At 41.6% G+C, this 17,283-nt stretch overlaps 1 protein-coding gene across 4 annotated transcripts in view; it reads right to left on the reverse strand.

The window, feature by feature from the left end:
* Positions 1-837: 837 nt before the first annotated feature.
* MVK (mevalonate kinase) overlaps positions 838-17,283 on the reverse strand; it is a 45,337-nt gene continuing 28,891 nt past the window's right edge. For 2 of the 4 annotated variants that reach the window (XM_069759390.1, XM_069759398.1), the window contains exons 10-11: positions 12,698-12,851; positions 838-3,758 (exon numbers count right to left, since the gene is read on the reverse strand). In XM_069759390.1, coding sequence (XP_069615491.1) covers positions 3,604-3,758; positions 12,698-12,851 — 309 coding nt within the window. In that variant the 3' untranslated portion in view covers positions 838-3,603. The remainder of the gene's footprint in view (positions 3,759-12,697; positions 12,852-17,283) is intronic. The other 2 variants (XM_069759416.1, XM_069759407.1) reach the window with 2 other exon arrangements.

Below are 17,283 nucleotides of genomic sequence, written 5' to 3' on the forward strand. Positions count from 1 at the left end.
TGACGCGCTTGGCGCCATTTTTTCAGCCAATGAAGGAGCGTGGGCAGAGTGATGACATAGGTCTTAGGGGCGTGGACGCCTATCGTCATCTTGTCGCTTGTGCGCTGTAGCGATTTGAAATGTGTAACACCAGCTTTTCTGTTGAGAGAGAGAGAAGAAAAAAAAAAATTCCCATTGACTTTGCATTGGGTTTCGTGTTTCGGTCGATCCCCGACTTTTGGCCATAATCGGCCGATTTCGCTCGACTCGACTTTAGAGATAGTCGGGTTTCGCGAAACCTGACTCGACCCTAAAAAAGTAAAAGTCGCTCAACCCTATTAAATGCGTGCTGCATGGTTTAGGAGCTGGAGTTTTGTTGTTTGAGGAGGCGTTTGGTCGATTTATCTAAAGACTGTGGCTTGGTTTTGGTTGTGTGTGAATCCTCTTCTTCTCCTACTTTGATTTTTCCTTTCCTTCTGTGTTCCCTTCTGTTTGTGAGTGCATATTTGTGTGATTGGTATTTTCCTTTATCCTTGTATGTATTCCCTTGTTATGCTGGTTGCTCTAATTCCAATCACTAGTACTCCCCACTTCCCTGGGTGCGGGAAGGAAACAGACTAGGGGTGGATTCAGGAGCTCAGCAAGGTACGTGGCCCCGGGGTCTTCACCATTAGAAGTAATCCAGGGACAGCTGGGGCACCCCCTAGCGCTAGGGAGAGGGAAGGAGACACTGGCCCCAGGATACCCGACAGAGACGTGACAGGGCCAATAAAAGTTTAGGTGTCTGAGGAAAAACTCATACAGCACACGGATGGTATCCATGTGCGGTCTATGGTTAACAATGCAAAGGATAGAAGAAACTTTGTACTATATTTTATTATTTATTTATACATGAAAAAGACTGATGACACACTGACGAGACACTGAGAATACTTGTACCATTTTTTTTCATAAATGAGTACAGCCTAGTGGGAAACTGGGAGAGGCCCAAACAAGAGCATAAGTTGAGAACGGTGGAGCAGAGTTACTGGTAGTTCTAAGACTTCTGTGGGCTAGACAAGATTGCCCTTATAGGGTGGTGAATTGTAAGTTGCCAACCTAGTGTGGAAGATGTCGAAAATTATTTCTAAGCATTGAAGGTATACGACTCGGGCCCCTTTCCTATCACACTCAGGAAATTCACACTCCGCTATAGGTCTCTTTAGACACAAAGGAAGATTGTATTTTTAGCACAAGAGAAAAAGAAAACAATTAGTAAGTAAATATTAAAAATAAATCTTTCGCCAGGTGTCACTGAGTTATCGCGACAGATACCAGAAGACCGCAGCTTCTAATGGCTCCTGCTTCGCCGCTGAGAAGCACATCTCCGGTGTATTAAATGTGTTTGTTTTCTTTCAGCAGGACAGGAGTTAATCAGCCATGTGGAAATCCCTGCATTCAGCTGTGCTCGGTTAGCCACTCCTCTCTGCTATAAAAGCTAGGCCTTCTGGCCAGGTCCTTGTCTGAGTTAGCACTTGCTACATAGACCTGGAGTGAGAGGAGCTAGTGTGGATAAGGCGAGCTGGAGGAGTTTATTTTGCGACTGTTGCTTGGTTTGCACGCTTGGAAATTCCTCATCCTTACCTGCCTTATTTTATTCCCCCATCCTTCACAGCTGGTGAATACCTCTGTTATTTGCGAGAGTGTATTTTGTGTGAGTTCAATTTTCTTTTACCCTTGTCTTTGTTCTCCTGTCTTTCGGGTTGGTGTACTACAGTACACAGTAGCGCCTCTCTTCCCCAGGTGGGGGAGGGGGAGAGACGCAGGGCTGCAGCTAGGAGATAGGGCAAGGGTGGAGGCCCCGGCATCCTCGCCATTTGAGGTATCCCAGGGAACAGGGCGAGCAAGGGCGCCCCCTAGGGCTAGGGCGAGGAAAGGTGCCCCTGGTCCCAGTTTACTCGCCAGCCATTAGAGTGGAGAAAAATTATTAGCAGCATGTTGGTCCAGTGTCCACGTCTAAGCTATGGTCACCAGACCAGAGCCCTATAAACCTCTTCCTTTGCCTGCTGGCATTCCTGGTTCCGTGTCTGATTAGTAGGCCATGCAAAACTTCATCCTTGCAGTATGACACACGCATACAGACGCACCGGGCCTACTAATCAGAAGAATCCATCAGGTAGGAGGAGGTTTGCACAGCTCTAGTCTGGCAACCACGGACTACCAATGTGGACGCTGGACCAGGATCTTGTGAATCTTTGTGCCCAACTCTATGTCACCAATAACTTGGAAAATGTTACTGCAAAATGAACACCAAGCAGACACTTCATTATTCATGAGCAGACGGTATGTGATAATATATAAAAGAACTTTCTCATGTATACCTGGATTATTATAGCAAACTTGGCAATGGTTGAACATATTGGTCCAGCACCTGTTGATTGGTGAGAAGAGTTTATGGAGCTAGAAACTGCTGGTAGTTTCCCTTTAAAAGTGTATTCTCAAGTTTGAAAGCCTCCCCCTATAGTCAGGACAGGGAATACCTTCCTGATTGTTGGGTGTCCGACTGCTGACATATTCACTTATTCTGGGAACTGAGGCTCTAAAGAGGCCAGCGAGAATGGTAGCAGAAGTTGACCATGAGCCCTGACGACCCATTCATTCTTAGGAGAGTGCCGAAGAACAGCCAAGCACAGCTCTCAGCAATGCCCAGTGGTCCCATAAAGAAAGAATGGTGCAGCACACAACCGATGCTCTAAAGAGCCCCTTGTGAATGGAGCGGTGGTCAATCAATCGTATTGTCACTCGAATTATTCTTAAATAGGACCATGTGAGATTGCGGAGACCTATGCTCGCCTGGTCTTTGGCACTCTTACATGAAACTAGTGACCTGATCGACTTTCACTCCATTTGTGGGATCGTGGGGATTCCAGCAGTCAGACCCCTAGCGATCAGGAAGTTATTCCCCATCCTGTAGATCGTGAGTAGCTTCCAAGCTTCAAAACCCATTTAAGAAGTTGCTCTAAAGAAACCAAATTCTGCTTATTCTGTAACCACCTTGTTTTACTGCCGAATTCTGTATTGATCCTTAGTTACACTTTGCAATATTTAGACAAAAAGAGGATTCACATTTCTTCTTTGTCACTGGAAACAATCAATATGCAGGAGAAAGATTTTTTTTTTTAAGAAAACTACAAATCTCACTCTTGTGCTCCAGCTTAATTACGAAAAACCTGTTATTAGTCTCATTATACAGTATAATACAGCTCATCTGCTACAGACAATACAATGTTTGATGTTAATTTTCTCCAGGAATAAAATTAAATATCTTTATAATTAATATATGTAGTCAATTCCTGCCAAAACAGGCACACCGCACCCACAGTGAGCTCCGTCAGATGTCCAGGTCTGGTTAACCTCATCCTTTGGAGGCTTCTTCTCAATCACAAGGCTCCCGATTTAGTTATTGCTGCATCTTAGTTTTGCAATGTAATTCACATGTACACCTCTGGTATGTGCAGGATAAAGCTGGTAATTGTAGAATTATAGTAAGTTACTAGCTCCGCACAGCACCGGGAGCTCAAGACTTAAAGAAAGCAACAACTGCCATCTTCTTGGCTGTCTTTGCATTTCGTATGTTGTTGTTCTCTATGCTATTTCCAATGATCGTCTGACATCTTCAGGCAACGATGATGATGAAAAATGCAAAGTGACTCCAGGGGCTCCAATACTGGTCTCCCAGCACTCGTATCCACAGTCTGAAAGCTGCTGTTTGGCTGCATCCACCGTCGTGGGCTCAATGTCTAACAGAAGAGACCATTCATTTAGTGTATTGTAGATGTATCTATGTCCATTATAGCAGGCAATTTCATTCATAAAAACATTTTACTTCTTAGTTTAATTGTTCTATTTACTACCACTCTATAAATGTAGAACGCTGGTCTGGTACTAGCGGAAACAAGAGCAGCTTTACGGTTTACTATTTTACAACCTTCTGTGAAATACTGCCACCTAGCAGACCATAAAGGAACTGAACACAATCTTTGCAGGTGAAGGGAACAGTATACTAGAATTTATCACAGGGAATAAAACCTCCCGTAATATGGCATACAGGCACTGTGCAGAAAAACATGTATGAGGACACCCTGTATATAACAGTCCAGGAATACATTTGCAGGACGCAACAGATTTCTGTGCGGATTGCTGCTCCTAGAAAATGACAGCCATACTTTCCTGCAGGAATCTTACATTCTCCACAGCTGTACTCAGACTAGATTAAAATACAACTAGGTAATGGGGCTGAAACCCAGTAGGAATCTTTATTTTCATTTATTACTAGTGAATATGAATTAGTGATGTAATAATACCTTGTGAGCACAATTTTTAGGCAATTTGTATTTTTGATTATTAATTTTGTCATTGAACAACTACAGAGCTGTTGGTCAACCCAAGAGGTTAATAAACCTGAATATTTAAGAAAGTAAAAGTGAGGTTTTGTCTTTCATAGAAAACTTGTCTTTCATAGAATTATTGGACAACTATTATTGTGCAAAATTATTATGGAACTAAATGAAAAATTTACATGTTCCATCTCAATTGCTTATTTTCATCTGTTAAAGTGGGAATAATACCCAAACTCAAAATGTACAAAAAAAATACATTTCGGACATCAAAAACAACATACAGCTCTGGCAAAAATTAAGAGACCACTGCAAAATGTTCAGTTTGTCTGATTTTTCTTTTTATAGGTATATTTTTGACTAAAATGTAAATTGTTCATTTATTCTATAAACTTCTGACATGTCTCCGAATTTCCAAGCAATAAATTTGTATTTATTTTCTGACAAAGAAAAATGGTCAAAATTTAAAAAAAAAAAACTGTGCTTTCAGACCTCAAATAATGCAAAGAAAACAAGTTCATAATCATTTAGAAACAACAATGCTAATATTTTAACTCAGGAAGAGTTCAGAAATCAATATTTTGTGGAATAACCATGATTTCTAATCACAGCTTTCATGTGTCTTGGCATGCCTTCCACCAGTCTTTCACACTGCATCTGGCGCAAAAATGTAAGCAGTTCTTCTTTGTTTGATGGCTTGTGACTATCCATCATCCTCATGATTAAATTCCAGAGGTTTTCAATGGGGTTCAGGTCTGAGATTGGGCTGCCCATGACTGGGTTTTGATGTAGGGAGAGGGAGAGAGAATATCCAATATAGCCTCACAAGTTGTGGCTATACTTAGTTTTACAGTCTTTCTGTGACTCAAGTCAGGTGAGGAAGGAACCATGTAATTATTCTTTCATCCTTAACCCCTTAATCCCATATGACGTACTATCCCGTCGAGGTGACCTGGGACTTAATTCCCTGTGACGGGATAGCACGTCATATGCAATCGGCTGCGCTCACGGGGGGAGCGCAGCCAATCGCGGCCGGGTGTCAGGTGACTATCGCAGCTGCCATCCGCCACTATGTGCCAAAAGCGGACACGGACCGCTCTTGGCACATTAACCCCCGAAACACTGCAATCAAACATGATCGCGGCGTTCCGGGGGCATAGGGAAGCATCGCGCAGGGAGGGGGCTCCCTGCGTGCTTCCCTGAGACCCTCGGTACAAAGCGATGTGCTCACCTTGTACAGAGCGTCTCCTCCCTACAGGCCCCGGATCCAAAATGGCCGCGGGGCTACTTCTGGGTCCTGCAGGGAGGTGACTTACAAGCACGTGCTCAGAGCAGGCGTTGGTAAGCCTGCAGCCCTGCTTGTCAGATCGCTGATCTGACACAGTGCTGTGCAAAGTGTCAGATCAGCGATCTGACCCTATAGTGTGATGTCCCCCCCCCCCCCCCGGGACAACGTTATAAAGAAAAAATATATATATATTTAGATGTGTAAAAAAAAAAAAAAAATTCCTAAATAAAAAATTTTTTTTTTCCCATAAATACATTTCTTTATCTAAATAAAAGTGCACATATTTAGTATCGCCGCGTCCGTAATGACCCCACCTATAAATCAGTCACACTATTTAACCCCTTCAGTGGATGCCGTAAAAAAAACAAAAAAACAAAAACACCACTTTATTATCATACCGCCGAACAAAAAGTGGAACAACACGCGATCAAAAAGACGGATATAAATAACCATGGTACCGCTGAAAACGTCTTCTTGTCCCGCAAAAAACGAGCCACTGTACAGCATCATCAGTGAAAAAATAAAAAAGTTAGTCTTCACAATAAAGCGATGCAAAAATTATTATTTTTTCTATAATAGTTTTTATTGTATAAAAGCGCCAAAACATAAAAAAAAAAGATATAAATGAGGTATCGCTGTAATCGATCTGACCCGAAAAATAAAACTTATCAATTTTACCAAACGTGGAACGGTATAAACGCCCCCTCCCCCCCCCCCAAAAGAAATTCATGAATAGCTGGTTTTTGGTCATTCTGCCTTACAAGAATCGGAATAAAAAGCGATCAAAAAAGGTCACGTGCCCGAAAATGATACCAATAAAAACGACAACTCATCCTGCACAAAACAAGACCTCACATAAATCTGTGGACCAAAATAAGGAAAAATTATTATAGCTCTCAAAATGTGGAGACGCAAAAACTATTTTTTGCAATAAACAGTGTCTTTTAGTATGTGACAGCTTCCAATCATACAAGTCCGCTAAAATACCCGCTATAAATAGTGAATCAAATCCCCCTTCATCACCCCCTTAGTTAGGGAAAAATAATAAAATTAATAAAATGTATTTATTTCAATTTTCGGGTTAGGGTTGGGGCTAAAGTTAGGGTTAGGGTTGGGGCTAAAGTTAGGGTTAGGGCTACAGTTAGGAATGGGGCTAAAGTTAGGGTTTGGATTACATTTACAGTTGGGATTAGGGTTAGGGGCGTGTCAGGGTTAGGGGTGTGGTTGGGATTAGGGTTAGGGGTGTGTTGGAGTTAGGGGTGTGGTTAAGGTTGGGTTAGGGTTTCAGTTAGAATTGGGGGTTTCCACTGTTTAGGCACATCAGGGGCTCTCCAAAACTCGACATGGCATCTGATCTCAATTCCAGCCAATTCTGTGTTGAAAAAAAACAGTGCACCTTCCCTTCCGAGCTCTGCCGTGTGCCCAAACGGGTTTACCCCAACATGTGGGGTATCAGCGTACTCAGAACAAACTGGACAACAACTTTTGGGGTCCAATTTCTCTGGTTACCCTTGGGAAAATAAAAATTTGGGGGGCTAAAAAAAAAAACCATTTTTTGTGGGAAAATTTTTTTATTTTCACGGCTCTGCGTTATAAACTGTAGTGAAATACTTGGGGGTTCAAAGCTCTCACAACACATCTAGATAAGTTCCTTGGGGGGGTCTAGTTTCCAATATGGGGTCACTTGTGGGGGGGTTTCTACTGTTTTGGTACATTAGGGGCTCTGCAAACGCAATGTGACGCCTGACCATTCCATCCAAGTCTGCATTCCAAACGTTGCTCCTTCCTTTCCGAGCTCTGCCATGCGTCCGAACAGTGGTTTACCCCCACATATGGGGTATCAGAGTACTCAGGACAAATTGCACAACAACTTTTGGGGTCCAATTTCTTCTTACCCTTGGGGAAAATAAAAAATTGGGGCGAAAAGATCATTTTAGTGAAAAAATATAATTTTTTATTCTTACGGCTCTGCATTATAAACTTCTGCTTCTTCCCTTCCGAGCTCTTCCATGCGCCCAAACGAGTTTACCCCAACATATGGGGTATCAGCGTACTCAAAACAAATTTGACAACTTTTGGGGTCCAATTTCTCTTGTTACCCTTGGGAAAATAAAAATTTGGGGGGCTAAAAAACATTTTTGTGGGAAAAAAAATTATTTTTTATTTTCACGGCTCTGCGTTATAAACTGTAGTGAAATACTTGGGGGTTCAAAGTGCTCACCCCACATCTAGATAAGTTCCTTAAGGGGTCTACTTTCCAAAAGGGTGTCACTTGTGGGGGGTTTCAATGTTTAGGCACATCAGGGGCTCTCCAAACGCAACATGGCATCCCATCTCAATTCCTGTTAATTTTGCATTGAAAAGTCAAGTGGCGCTCCTTCCCTTCCGAGCTCTGCTATGCGCTCAAACAGTGGTTTACCCCAACATATGGGGTATCAGCGTACACAGGACGAATGGCACAACAACTTTGGAGGTCCAATTTCTTCTATTACCCTTGGGAAAATAAAACAAATTGGAGCGGAAGTAAATTTTTTGTGAAAAAAAGTTACCGTAAATGTTCATTTTTTTTTTAAACATTCCAAAAATTCCTGTGAAACACCTGAAGGGTTAATAAACTTATTGAATGCGGTTTTGAGCACCTTGAGAGGTGCAGTTTTTAGAATGGTGTCACACTTGGTTATTTTCCAACTTATAGACCCCTCAAAATGACTTCAAATGTGATGTGGTCCCTAAAAAAATTGGTGTTGTAAAAACGAGAAATTGCTGGTCAACTTTTAACCCTTATAACTCCCTAACGAAAAAAAGTTTTGGTTCCAAAATTGTGCTGATGTAAAGTAGATATGTGGGAAATGTTACTTATTAAGTATTTTGTGTGACATATCTCTGTGATTTAAGGGCATGAAAATTCAAAGTTGGAAAATTGTGAAATTATCAAAATTTTTGCCAAATTTCCATTTTTTTTTCACAAATAAACGTAGGTAATATCAAATAAATGTTACCACTAACATGAAGCACAATATGTCATGAGAAAATGTCAGAATCATCAGGATCCGTTGAAGCGTTCCAGAGTTATAACCTCATAAAGGGACATTGGTCAGAATTGTAAAAATTGGCGCGTTCATTAACGTGCAAACCACCCTTGGGGCTTCAGGGGTTAAGGCCTTTACTGGCTAGCCAAGCATTTGGAGTACACTGATGTATGCAATGCAACCTTGTCACGCAGAATAATCATGGTTGTCTTAAAAGATGCAGACTTTTTCCAGTACCACTGCTTCAAGAAAGTGTCTTCTGGGGCTATGTGTGCACGTTGAGTGTTTGCTTGCGGAAATTTCTGCAAGGCTTCTGCATTTCTTGGCAGCAAAAACGCTCGTTTTGCCGCGATTTTTGTATGAGTTTTTTGTATGTGTTTATTGCATGCGCTTTTGTACAGTAATGGTTTTTTTAAGCTAAAGATATTAAAATAAAAAAAAAGTTTTGTGATGTAATTTTTTGGTTCAACACTACCTTTTTCATTTTGATGCAGAAGCATCAGTGTAATGGGATTAGGGCTTGGTGTCAGAAGCTGTCATTGACACCAAGCCCTAGGCTCAGTAATGAAAAGAGGTCAGCCAGACGACCTCATTACTAAGCTGGTAAGTTAACACAAAACACATTGCCACCAGCCTATGTAGGTGAGTTAATAGAATGAACATTGGTTACAGCCTAACAGCAACCCTTAATTAAAAAAAAAAAAAAAAAATTGAGTGGGCTCCCGCGTAATTTTCATAACCAGCAGAGGGAAAGTCGAAGGCCGAGGACTAATATTAATATTCTGGGAAGGAGCCAATAGCCATAAAAGGTTCCCATGCTATTAATATCAGCTCACACCTGTTTGCTTAGCCTTTACTGGCTAGATTACAGGGGGATCCCAGAAAAAAATTGACATAGGGTTCCCCTATAAAATTAACCAGCAAAGGCTAGGCAGACAGCTGCAGGCTGATATTAATAGCTTAGGAAGGGGCCATGGATATTGGCCCTCTGCCAGTCTAAAAACATCATCTCTCAGCCACCCCAGAAAAGGCACATCTATAAGATTAGCCAAATCTGGTGCTTAGCCTTGCTCTTCCCACTTGCCCTGTAGAGGTGGCAAGTGGGGTAATTGTTGGATGGGGGTTGATGTCACCTTTGTATTGTCAGGTGACATCAAGACAAACGGTTAGTAATGGAAAGGCATCTATAAGACGCTCCCATTACTAACCCCATAGTGATATTATAAAAAAAAGAAAACACACACACCCAGTATAAAGTCCTTTATTTGAAATAATGAAACAGACTCCTTTACTGAATCTAAATTAAACCATACTCACCAAACACCTAATCCACTGATGCAGTCTCCTGCAACAAAAATAAAATAATGACACACAATATTCCTAACCCATCCACAGAGAAGATAATCCATAATGTCCCACAAAGATCCTGATGACTTTGAGAGCAGTCACTGACTGCTCTCAAAGACAGCCAGCGATACACTGACAGGAGGTTATTGCTCCCGCAATGTATCACCGAGCTTCAGTGACAGAGTTCACTGGAGTTCATCAGCTGATCAGCTCCGGTGGTGCCATAAGGGAGATCGCTGGCAGCCGGGTAGAGCAGTCACATCTCCCGATGTGACTGATCTACACTTGAGATTGCTGTAGGACACTTGGGAGTACGTGGACAGGTGAGTATATGGTGGTTTATTGTTTTTTTTATAGCAGACATGGGCATAGGGGATTGGGTATTAAGGTGAGTATATGTTTTTATATTTTAAATTTTTTCTAGGAGAGGAGGGCATCGGGGATTGGGTGTTAGGCGAGTATAATTTTTTTTTATTTGAATATGTATGCAATTATTTTACATGTTTTTTTTTTTCTTTTAAGTGGGGGAAAGGCGCCAGTTGACGAGAGACGACTTCTCCCATCAGTGGCTCCTGTCATCGCTGTTATTAGTGACAGCAGGCATAGCCTTATGGGAGTAGTCTCATCAACCCACAACTGCTGACCTACTGTCAACTTTTTAGGGCGGGTCAGTCACAGCTGCGGGGTTACGCTGACATCTGACAGCATGACCCCGCAGAACTCCGACAGACGGTGTCACCTGCGGTAGCGTTACTGCCGATAAGAACAACCACACAGTTGTTTTCCACGATGTCACAATGAGGACAGCATGGGAAACACCATAGGAAGCCGGTAAAAACGCAATCAAAAACTCAGCAAATCCGCAAACAATTTTATACCTGCGTTTTTGCTGCGGATTTGACTGACTCAATTGAAGTCAATGGGTGAAAAACGCTAAAAATTCCACACAAAGAATTGACCTGTTGCAAAAAAAAAAAAAAACGTACTGCAAATACTCAAAGGAAATTTACTGATCATGTGCAAAACACGCCAGGATTGTCAATGAATTAGCTTGCACAAGGATTCCATAGCGTTTTTGTCCCATTTCTAAGACGAAAAAACGCAGTGAAAAAACATCAAAAACGCACAGTGTGCACACAGCCTAAACATTGACAGTAGGTTTAGTTGAGTCATCTTCAACCCGAAAAGATCCAACTAGCTCATAGCAGTACCCTCACCTCCACCTCGCTGACGTCTGAGTCAAGGTGGAAGTCTGTGCTCATCACTGATCTAGCCACAGGTTCATTCAACTGGTCAATCAAGAAAACTCCTATCCCATCAGTCCATAAAACCTTTGAAAATTCAGTGTTCAGATATTTCTTGACCCGGTCTCATAATTTCAACTTCTGTGTCCTGTTCAGTAGCGGTCGGGTTTCAGTCTTCTTTATCTTAGCCATGTCTCTGAGCACTGAACACCTTGCACTTCGGGGCCCTCCAGGGAGGTTGTACTTCTGGAATATGACAACCCAGGAGGATAGTGGGTTCCCGGTCGCTTCAAGTTTGATTTTTCTCAAACTTTTGGCAGCTAATGCTCATTTTCCTTTTATTTATTTTTTTGCGACCCTGCAAACTTTTGATGGTTTTGTCATCACACCCCAATATTTTAGCAATCTCAAGAGTATATCATCACTCTGTAAGACATAACAATTTTTTTTACTTTTAAGAGTTGATTATAATCTCTTTTTTGGCCCTTTTTGCCTGAGGAAAACAAGCAGCCTAATAATTCTGCACATCTTGATAAAGGGTGTCGATATCCTTAGGCCACCCCTTCCTCAATACACAAATATACATCACCTGATCTGCTTCATCAAATAAGCTTCAGGCTTATACAGCTTGGAGTTGGACAATCTGTATAAAAATTGATATGTTCAAAATACTCACTTGCCCAATAATTCTTCACACAGTGTAAACTGACAATTCAATGGAAAATTATTTGTCACGGTCATTAAACATTAGGAGGGACCTGTCTGAGCCCCTCATAAGGGCAGGTAGCGGTGATTTTCATGGATCGACTGGAACTGAAGCAATACGATAGATCATGTGTATTACCTAAGCAAAACCGGCACTCTGGTAGACATCATGGCTACCACTCCGTTACACTGGAAATTTAGATATAGATTTTTCCTTACATAGGCAAGTGTATAAAATTGTTGATATCCATGAGTACATCATTATGCGGGTAAAATATTTATTACATTGGTGGTTTTATTGGTATTACCAAAATCTATTTCAGAAAAAAAGATAGCTGGGAAAATGGAAGTATTCTGTGCTTACTGGAAGCATGACATCCACAATCTGATATAATTACCTGGTTTATTTTCAACGCGTTTGAGTCACATCGACTCCTTCAGGACAGCCATACATATCTTGTCTTATGTGTGGTTGACCTGAAGAAGGAGTCTGTGGGATTCAGAAACGCATTGATAATAAACCAGCATATTATAGCCAATTGTGGATGTCATCCTTCCAATAAGCGCAGAATACTTCCATTTCACAGATAGCTTTTTCTGACACTCTCAAAGCTGCAACATCTGGATTTTAGCCTTTTCAGTAAGTGGGGCACATTTACTCGCTCTTACCTCTTGTGTAAGACCCTATGGCACTTTTATATCTTATCTATAGCTAAATCCAGTACTTACCAGGCTGGAGTAAAGTGATTGCACAGCCACCACCTCCAGCTCCAGTCAGCTTACTATGCAGACCATGGGAAGCAGTCACCTGACACACTTTGTCCAATGATGGGTGACCGACACCGACTACATTTAAATGATGTTGATTAATGTCAATTAGTTCCTGGGAAAAAAGAAAGAAAAGACAAAGCCACAGCATAAAAAAAAAAAAAAAAAAAAAACAGCATCCTAAATATTCTCCAGGATGATTGAACCTGTAAGTGCTAATTTGATGTATCTGCTGCACAATGCACCACAGCTGAGCCCCGACATTTATAAACTGGTGCACGTGCAAATCCCAGTAACTAGATCTGGCACATCTTGATGCTCTACACTTTTCAGTTACAGACTTGCATATCTAAATGCTATTGCACCAGGAGTAGTATTCAGTGACGTAACATGTGGGGTCCACACAAATCTCTAATTAGGGTTCAATTATCATAGGTCCTTAACCCCCTTCTGTCATCGGACGGAATAGTACGTCTGATGGCAGAACCCCCATTTTGATGCAGACTCCGACGGTGAGCCCCCATCAAAGCCAGGACATGTCAGCTGTTTTGAACAGCGGCATTTAACAAGCGCTTCCAGCCATGAATACGCGCACTGCTGACCCCCGACACGTGATCGGGGGTCAGCAGTCCGTCAGCATGACAGCCAGAGGTCTCCTTGAGACCTTTATGGTTGTCGATGCTGGATTGCTGTGAGCGCCACCCTGTGGTCAGCGCTCATAGCAATGCTCTATTTCTACTACATAGGGGCGATCTGAGCATCTCACCCATGTAGCAGAACCAATCAGGCTATGCCTGCTTCTAGTCTCCCATGGAGGCTATTGAAGCATGCCGAAAGTAAAAAAAAAAAAAAAAAAAAAAAAAAGTTTGAAAATATGAAAAAAAAAAATATATAAAAAGTTTAAATCACCCCCGTCGCCCCATTCAAGATAAAACGAACAAACCAAAAAATATTATCAAACCGAAACATATTTAGTATCACCGCATTCAGAATCGCCTGATCCATCAATAATAAAAAAAATGATTAAACCTGATTGCTAAACGGGGTAGCGAGAAAAAAAAAGTTAGAACGCCAGAATTACATTTTTTTTGGTCACCGCAACATTGCATTAAAATGCAAAAGAATGTATCTGCACCAAAATGGTATCATTAAAAACATCAGCTCGGCGCACAAAAAACAAGCCCTCACCCAACCCCAGATCACGAAAAATGAAGACGCTACGGGTAACGGAAAATTATGCATCTTGGGGCGGTTTATTTTTTAAGCAAAGTTTGGAAATTTTTTTTCACCACTTGGATAAAAAAGAACCTAGACATATTTGGTGTCCATGAAGTCGTAATGACCTGGAGAATCTCAATGGCTGGTCAGATTTAGCATTTAGTGAACCTAGCAAAAAAGCCAAACAAAAAAAAACAGCATGGGATTGCACTTTTTTTTTTTTAAATTTCACCGCACTTGGAATTTTTTTCCCGTTTTCTAATACACGACATAGTAAAACCAATGGTGTCATTCAAAAGTACAATTTGTCCCACAAAAAAAAAAAAATAAGCCCTCACACGGCGAAATTGACGGAAAAATAAAAAAGTTATGGCTCTGGGAAGGAGGGGAGTAAAAAATGAAAAAAGGTCCTGTCATTAAGGGGTTAACCCCTTCATGACCCAGCCTATTTTGACCTTAAAGACCTTGCCGTTTTTTGCAATTCTGACCAGTGTCCCTTTATGAGGTAATAACTCAGGAACGCTTCAACGGATCCTAGCGGTTCTGAGACTGTTTTTCGTGACATATTGGGCTTCATGTTAGTGGTAAATTTAGGTCAATAAATTATGCGTTTATTTGTGATAAAAACGGAAATTTGGCAAAAATTTTGAAAATTTCGCAATTTTCACATTTTGAATTTTTATTCTGTTAAACCAGAGAGATATGTGACACAAAATAGTTAATAAATAACATTTCCCACACGTTTACTTTACATCAGCACAATTTTGGAAACAAAAATTTTTTTTGCTAGGAAGTTATAAGGGTTAAAATTTGACCAGCGATTTCTCATTTTTACAACGAAATTTACAAAACCATTTTTTTAGGGACCACCTCACATTTGAAGTCAGTTTGAGGGGTCTATATGGCTGAAAATACCCAAAAGTGACACCATTCTAAAAACTGCACCCCTCAAGGTACTCAAAACCACATTCCAGAAGTTTATTAACCCTTCAGGTGCTTCACAGCAGCAGAAGCAACATGGAAGGAAAAAATGAACATTTAACTTTTTAGTCACAAAAATCATCTTTTAGCAACAATTTTTTTATTTTCCCAATGGTAAAAGGAGAAACTGAACCACGAAAGTTGTTGTCCAATTTGTCCTGAGTACGCTGATACCTCATATGTGGGGGTAAACCACTGTTTGGGCGCACGGCAGGGCTTGGAAGGGAAGGAGCGCCATTTGACTTTTTGAATCAAAAATTGGCTCCACTCTTTAGCGGACACCATGTCACGTTTGGAGAGCCCCCGTGTGCCTAAAAATTGGAGCTCCCCACAAGTGACCCCATTTTGGAAACTAGACGCCCCAGGGAACTTATCTAGATGCACAGTGAGCACTTTGAACCCCCAGGTGCTTCACAAATTGATCCGTAAAAACGAAAAAGTACTTTTTTTTCACAAAAAAAATTCTTTTAGCCTCAATTTTTTCATTTTCACATGGGCAACAGGATAAAATGGATCCTAAAATTTGTTGGGCAATTTCTCCTGAGTACACCAATACCTCACATGTGGGGGTAAACCACTGTTTGGGCACATGGTAAGGCTCGGAAGGGAAGGAGCGCCATTTGACTTTTTGAATGAAAAATTATCTCCATCGTTAGCGGACACCATGTCGCGTTTGGAGAGACCCTGTGTGCCTAAACATTGGAGCTCCCCCACAAGTGACCCCATTTTGGAAACTAGACCCCCCAAGGAACTTATCTAGATGCATATTGAGCACTTTAAACCCCCAGGTGCTTCACAGAAGTTTATAACGCAGAGCAAAGAAAATAAAAAATAATTTTTCTTTCCTCAAAAATGATTTTTTAGCCTGGAATTTCCTATTTTGCCAAGGGTAATAGGAGAAATTGGACCCCAAATGTTGTTGTCCAGTTTGTCCTGAGTACAATGATACCCCATATGTGGGGGTAAACCACTGTTTGGGCGCACGGCAGGGCTCGGAAGGGAAGGCACGCCATTTGGCTTTTTAAATGGAAAATTAGCTCCAATCATTAGCGGACACCATGTCACGTTTGGAGAGCCCCTGTGTGCCTAAACATTGGAGATCCCCCAGAAATGACCCCATTTTGGAAACTAGTCCATCAAAGGAACTAATCTAGATGTGTGGTGAGGACTTTGAACCCCCAAGTGCTTCACAGAAGTTTATAACGCAGAGCCATGAAAATTAAAAAAAAAATTATTTTCTCAAAAATGATCTTTTAGCCTGCAATTTTTTATTTTCCCAAGGGTATCAGGAGAAATTTGACCCCAAAAGTTGTTGTCCAGTACGCTGGACCCCATATGTGGGGGTAAACCACTGTTTGGGCACATGCCGGGGCTCGGAAGTGAAGTAGTGACGTTTTGAAATGCAGACTTTGATGGAATGCTCTGTGGGCGTCACGTTGCGTTTGCAGAGCCCCAGATGTGGCTAAACAGTAGAAACCCCCCACAAGTGACCCCATTTTGGAAACTAGACCCCGAAAGGAACTTATCTAGATGTGTGGTGAGCACTTTGAACCCCCAAGTGCTTCATAGAAGTATATAATGCAGAGCCGTGAAAATAAATACGTTTTCTTTCCTCAAAAATAATTATTTAGCCCAGAATTTTTTAATTTTCCCAAGGGTAACAGGAGAAATTTGACCCCAATATTTGTTGTCCAGTTTCTCCTGAGTACGGTGATACCCCATATGTGGGGGTAAACTACTGTTTGGGCACATGCCGGGGCTCGGAATTGAAGTAGTGACGTTTTGAAATGCAGACTTTGATGGAATGGTCTGCGGGCGTCACGTTGCGTTTGCAGAGCCCCTGGTGTGCCTAAACAGTAGAAACCCCCCACAAGTGACCGCATTTTAGAAACTAGACCCCCCAAGGAACTTATCTAGATATGTGGTGAGCACTTTGAACCCCCAAGTGCTTCACAGACGTTTACAACGTAGAGCCGTGAAAATAATAAATCATTTTTCTTTCCTCAAAAATGATGTTTTAGCAAGCATTTTTTTATTTTCACAAGGGTAACAGGAGAAATTGGACCCCAGTAATTGTTGCGCAGTTTATCCTGAGTATGCTGGTACCCCATATGTGGGGGTAAACCACTGTTTGGGCACACGTCGGGGCTCGGAATTGAGGGAGCACCATTTGACTTTTTGAATACGAGATTGGCTGGAATCAATGGTGGCGCCATGTTGCGTTTGGAGACCCCTGATGTGCCTAAACAGTGGTAACCCCTCAATTCTACCTCCAACACTAACCCCAACACACCCCTAACCCTAATCCCAACTGTAGCCATAACCCTAATCACAACCCTAACCACAAC

This window comes from Ranitomeya imitator, chromosome 1 (assembly GCF_032444005.1).
Source record: "Ranitomeya imitator isolate aRanImi1 chromosome 1, aRanImi1.pri, whole genome shotgun sequence".
Taxonomy (NCBI): domain Eukaryota; kingdom Metazoa; phylum Chordata; class Amphibia; order Anura; family Dendrobatidae; genus Ranitomeya; species Ranitomeya imitator.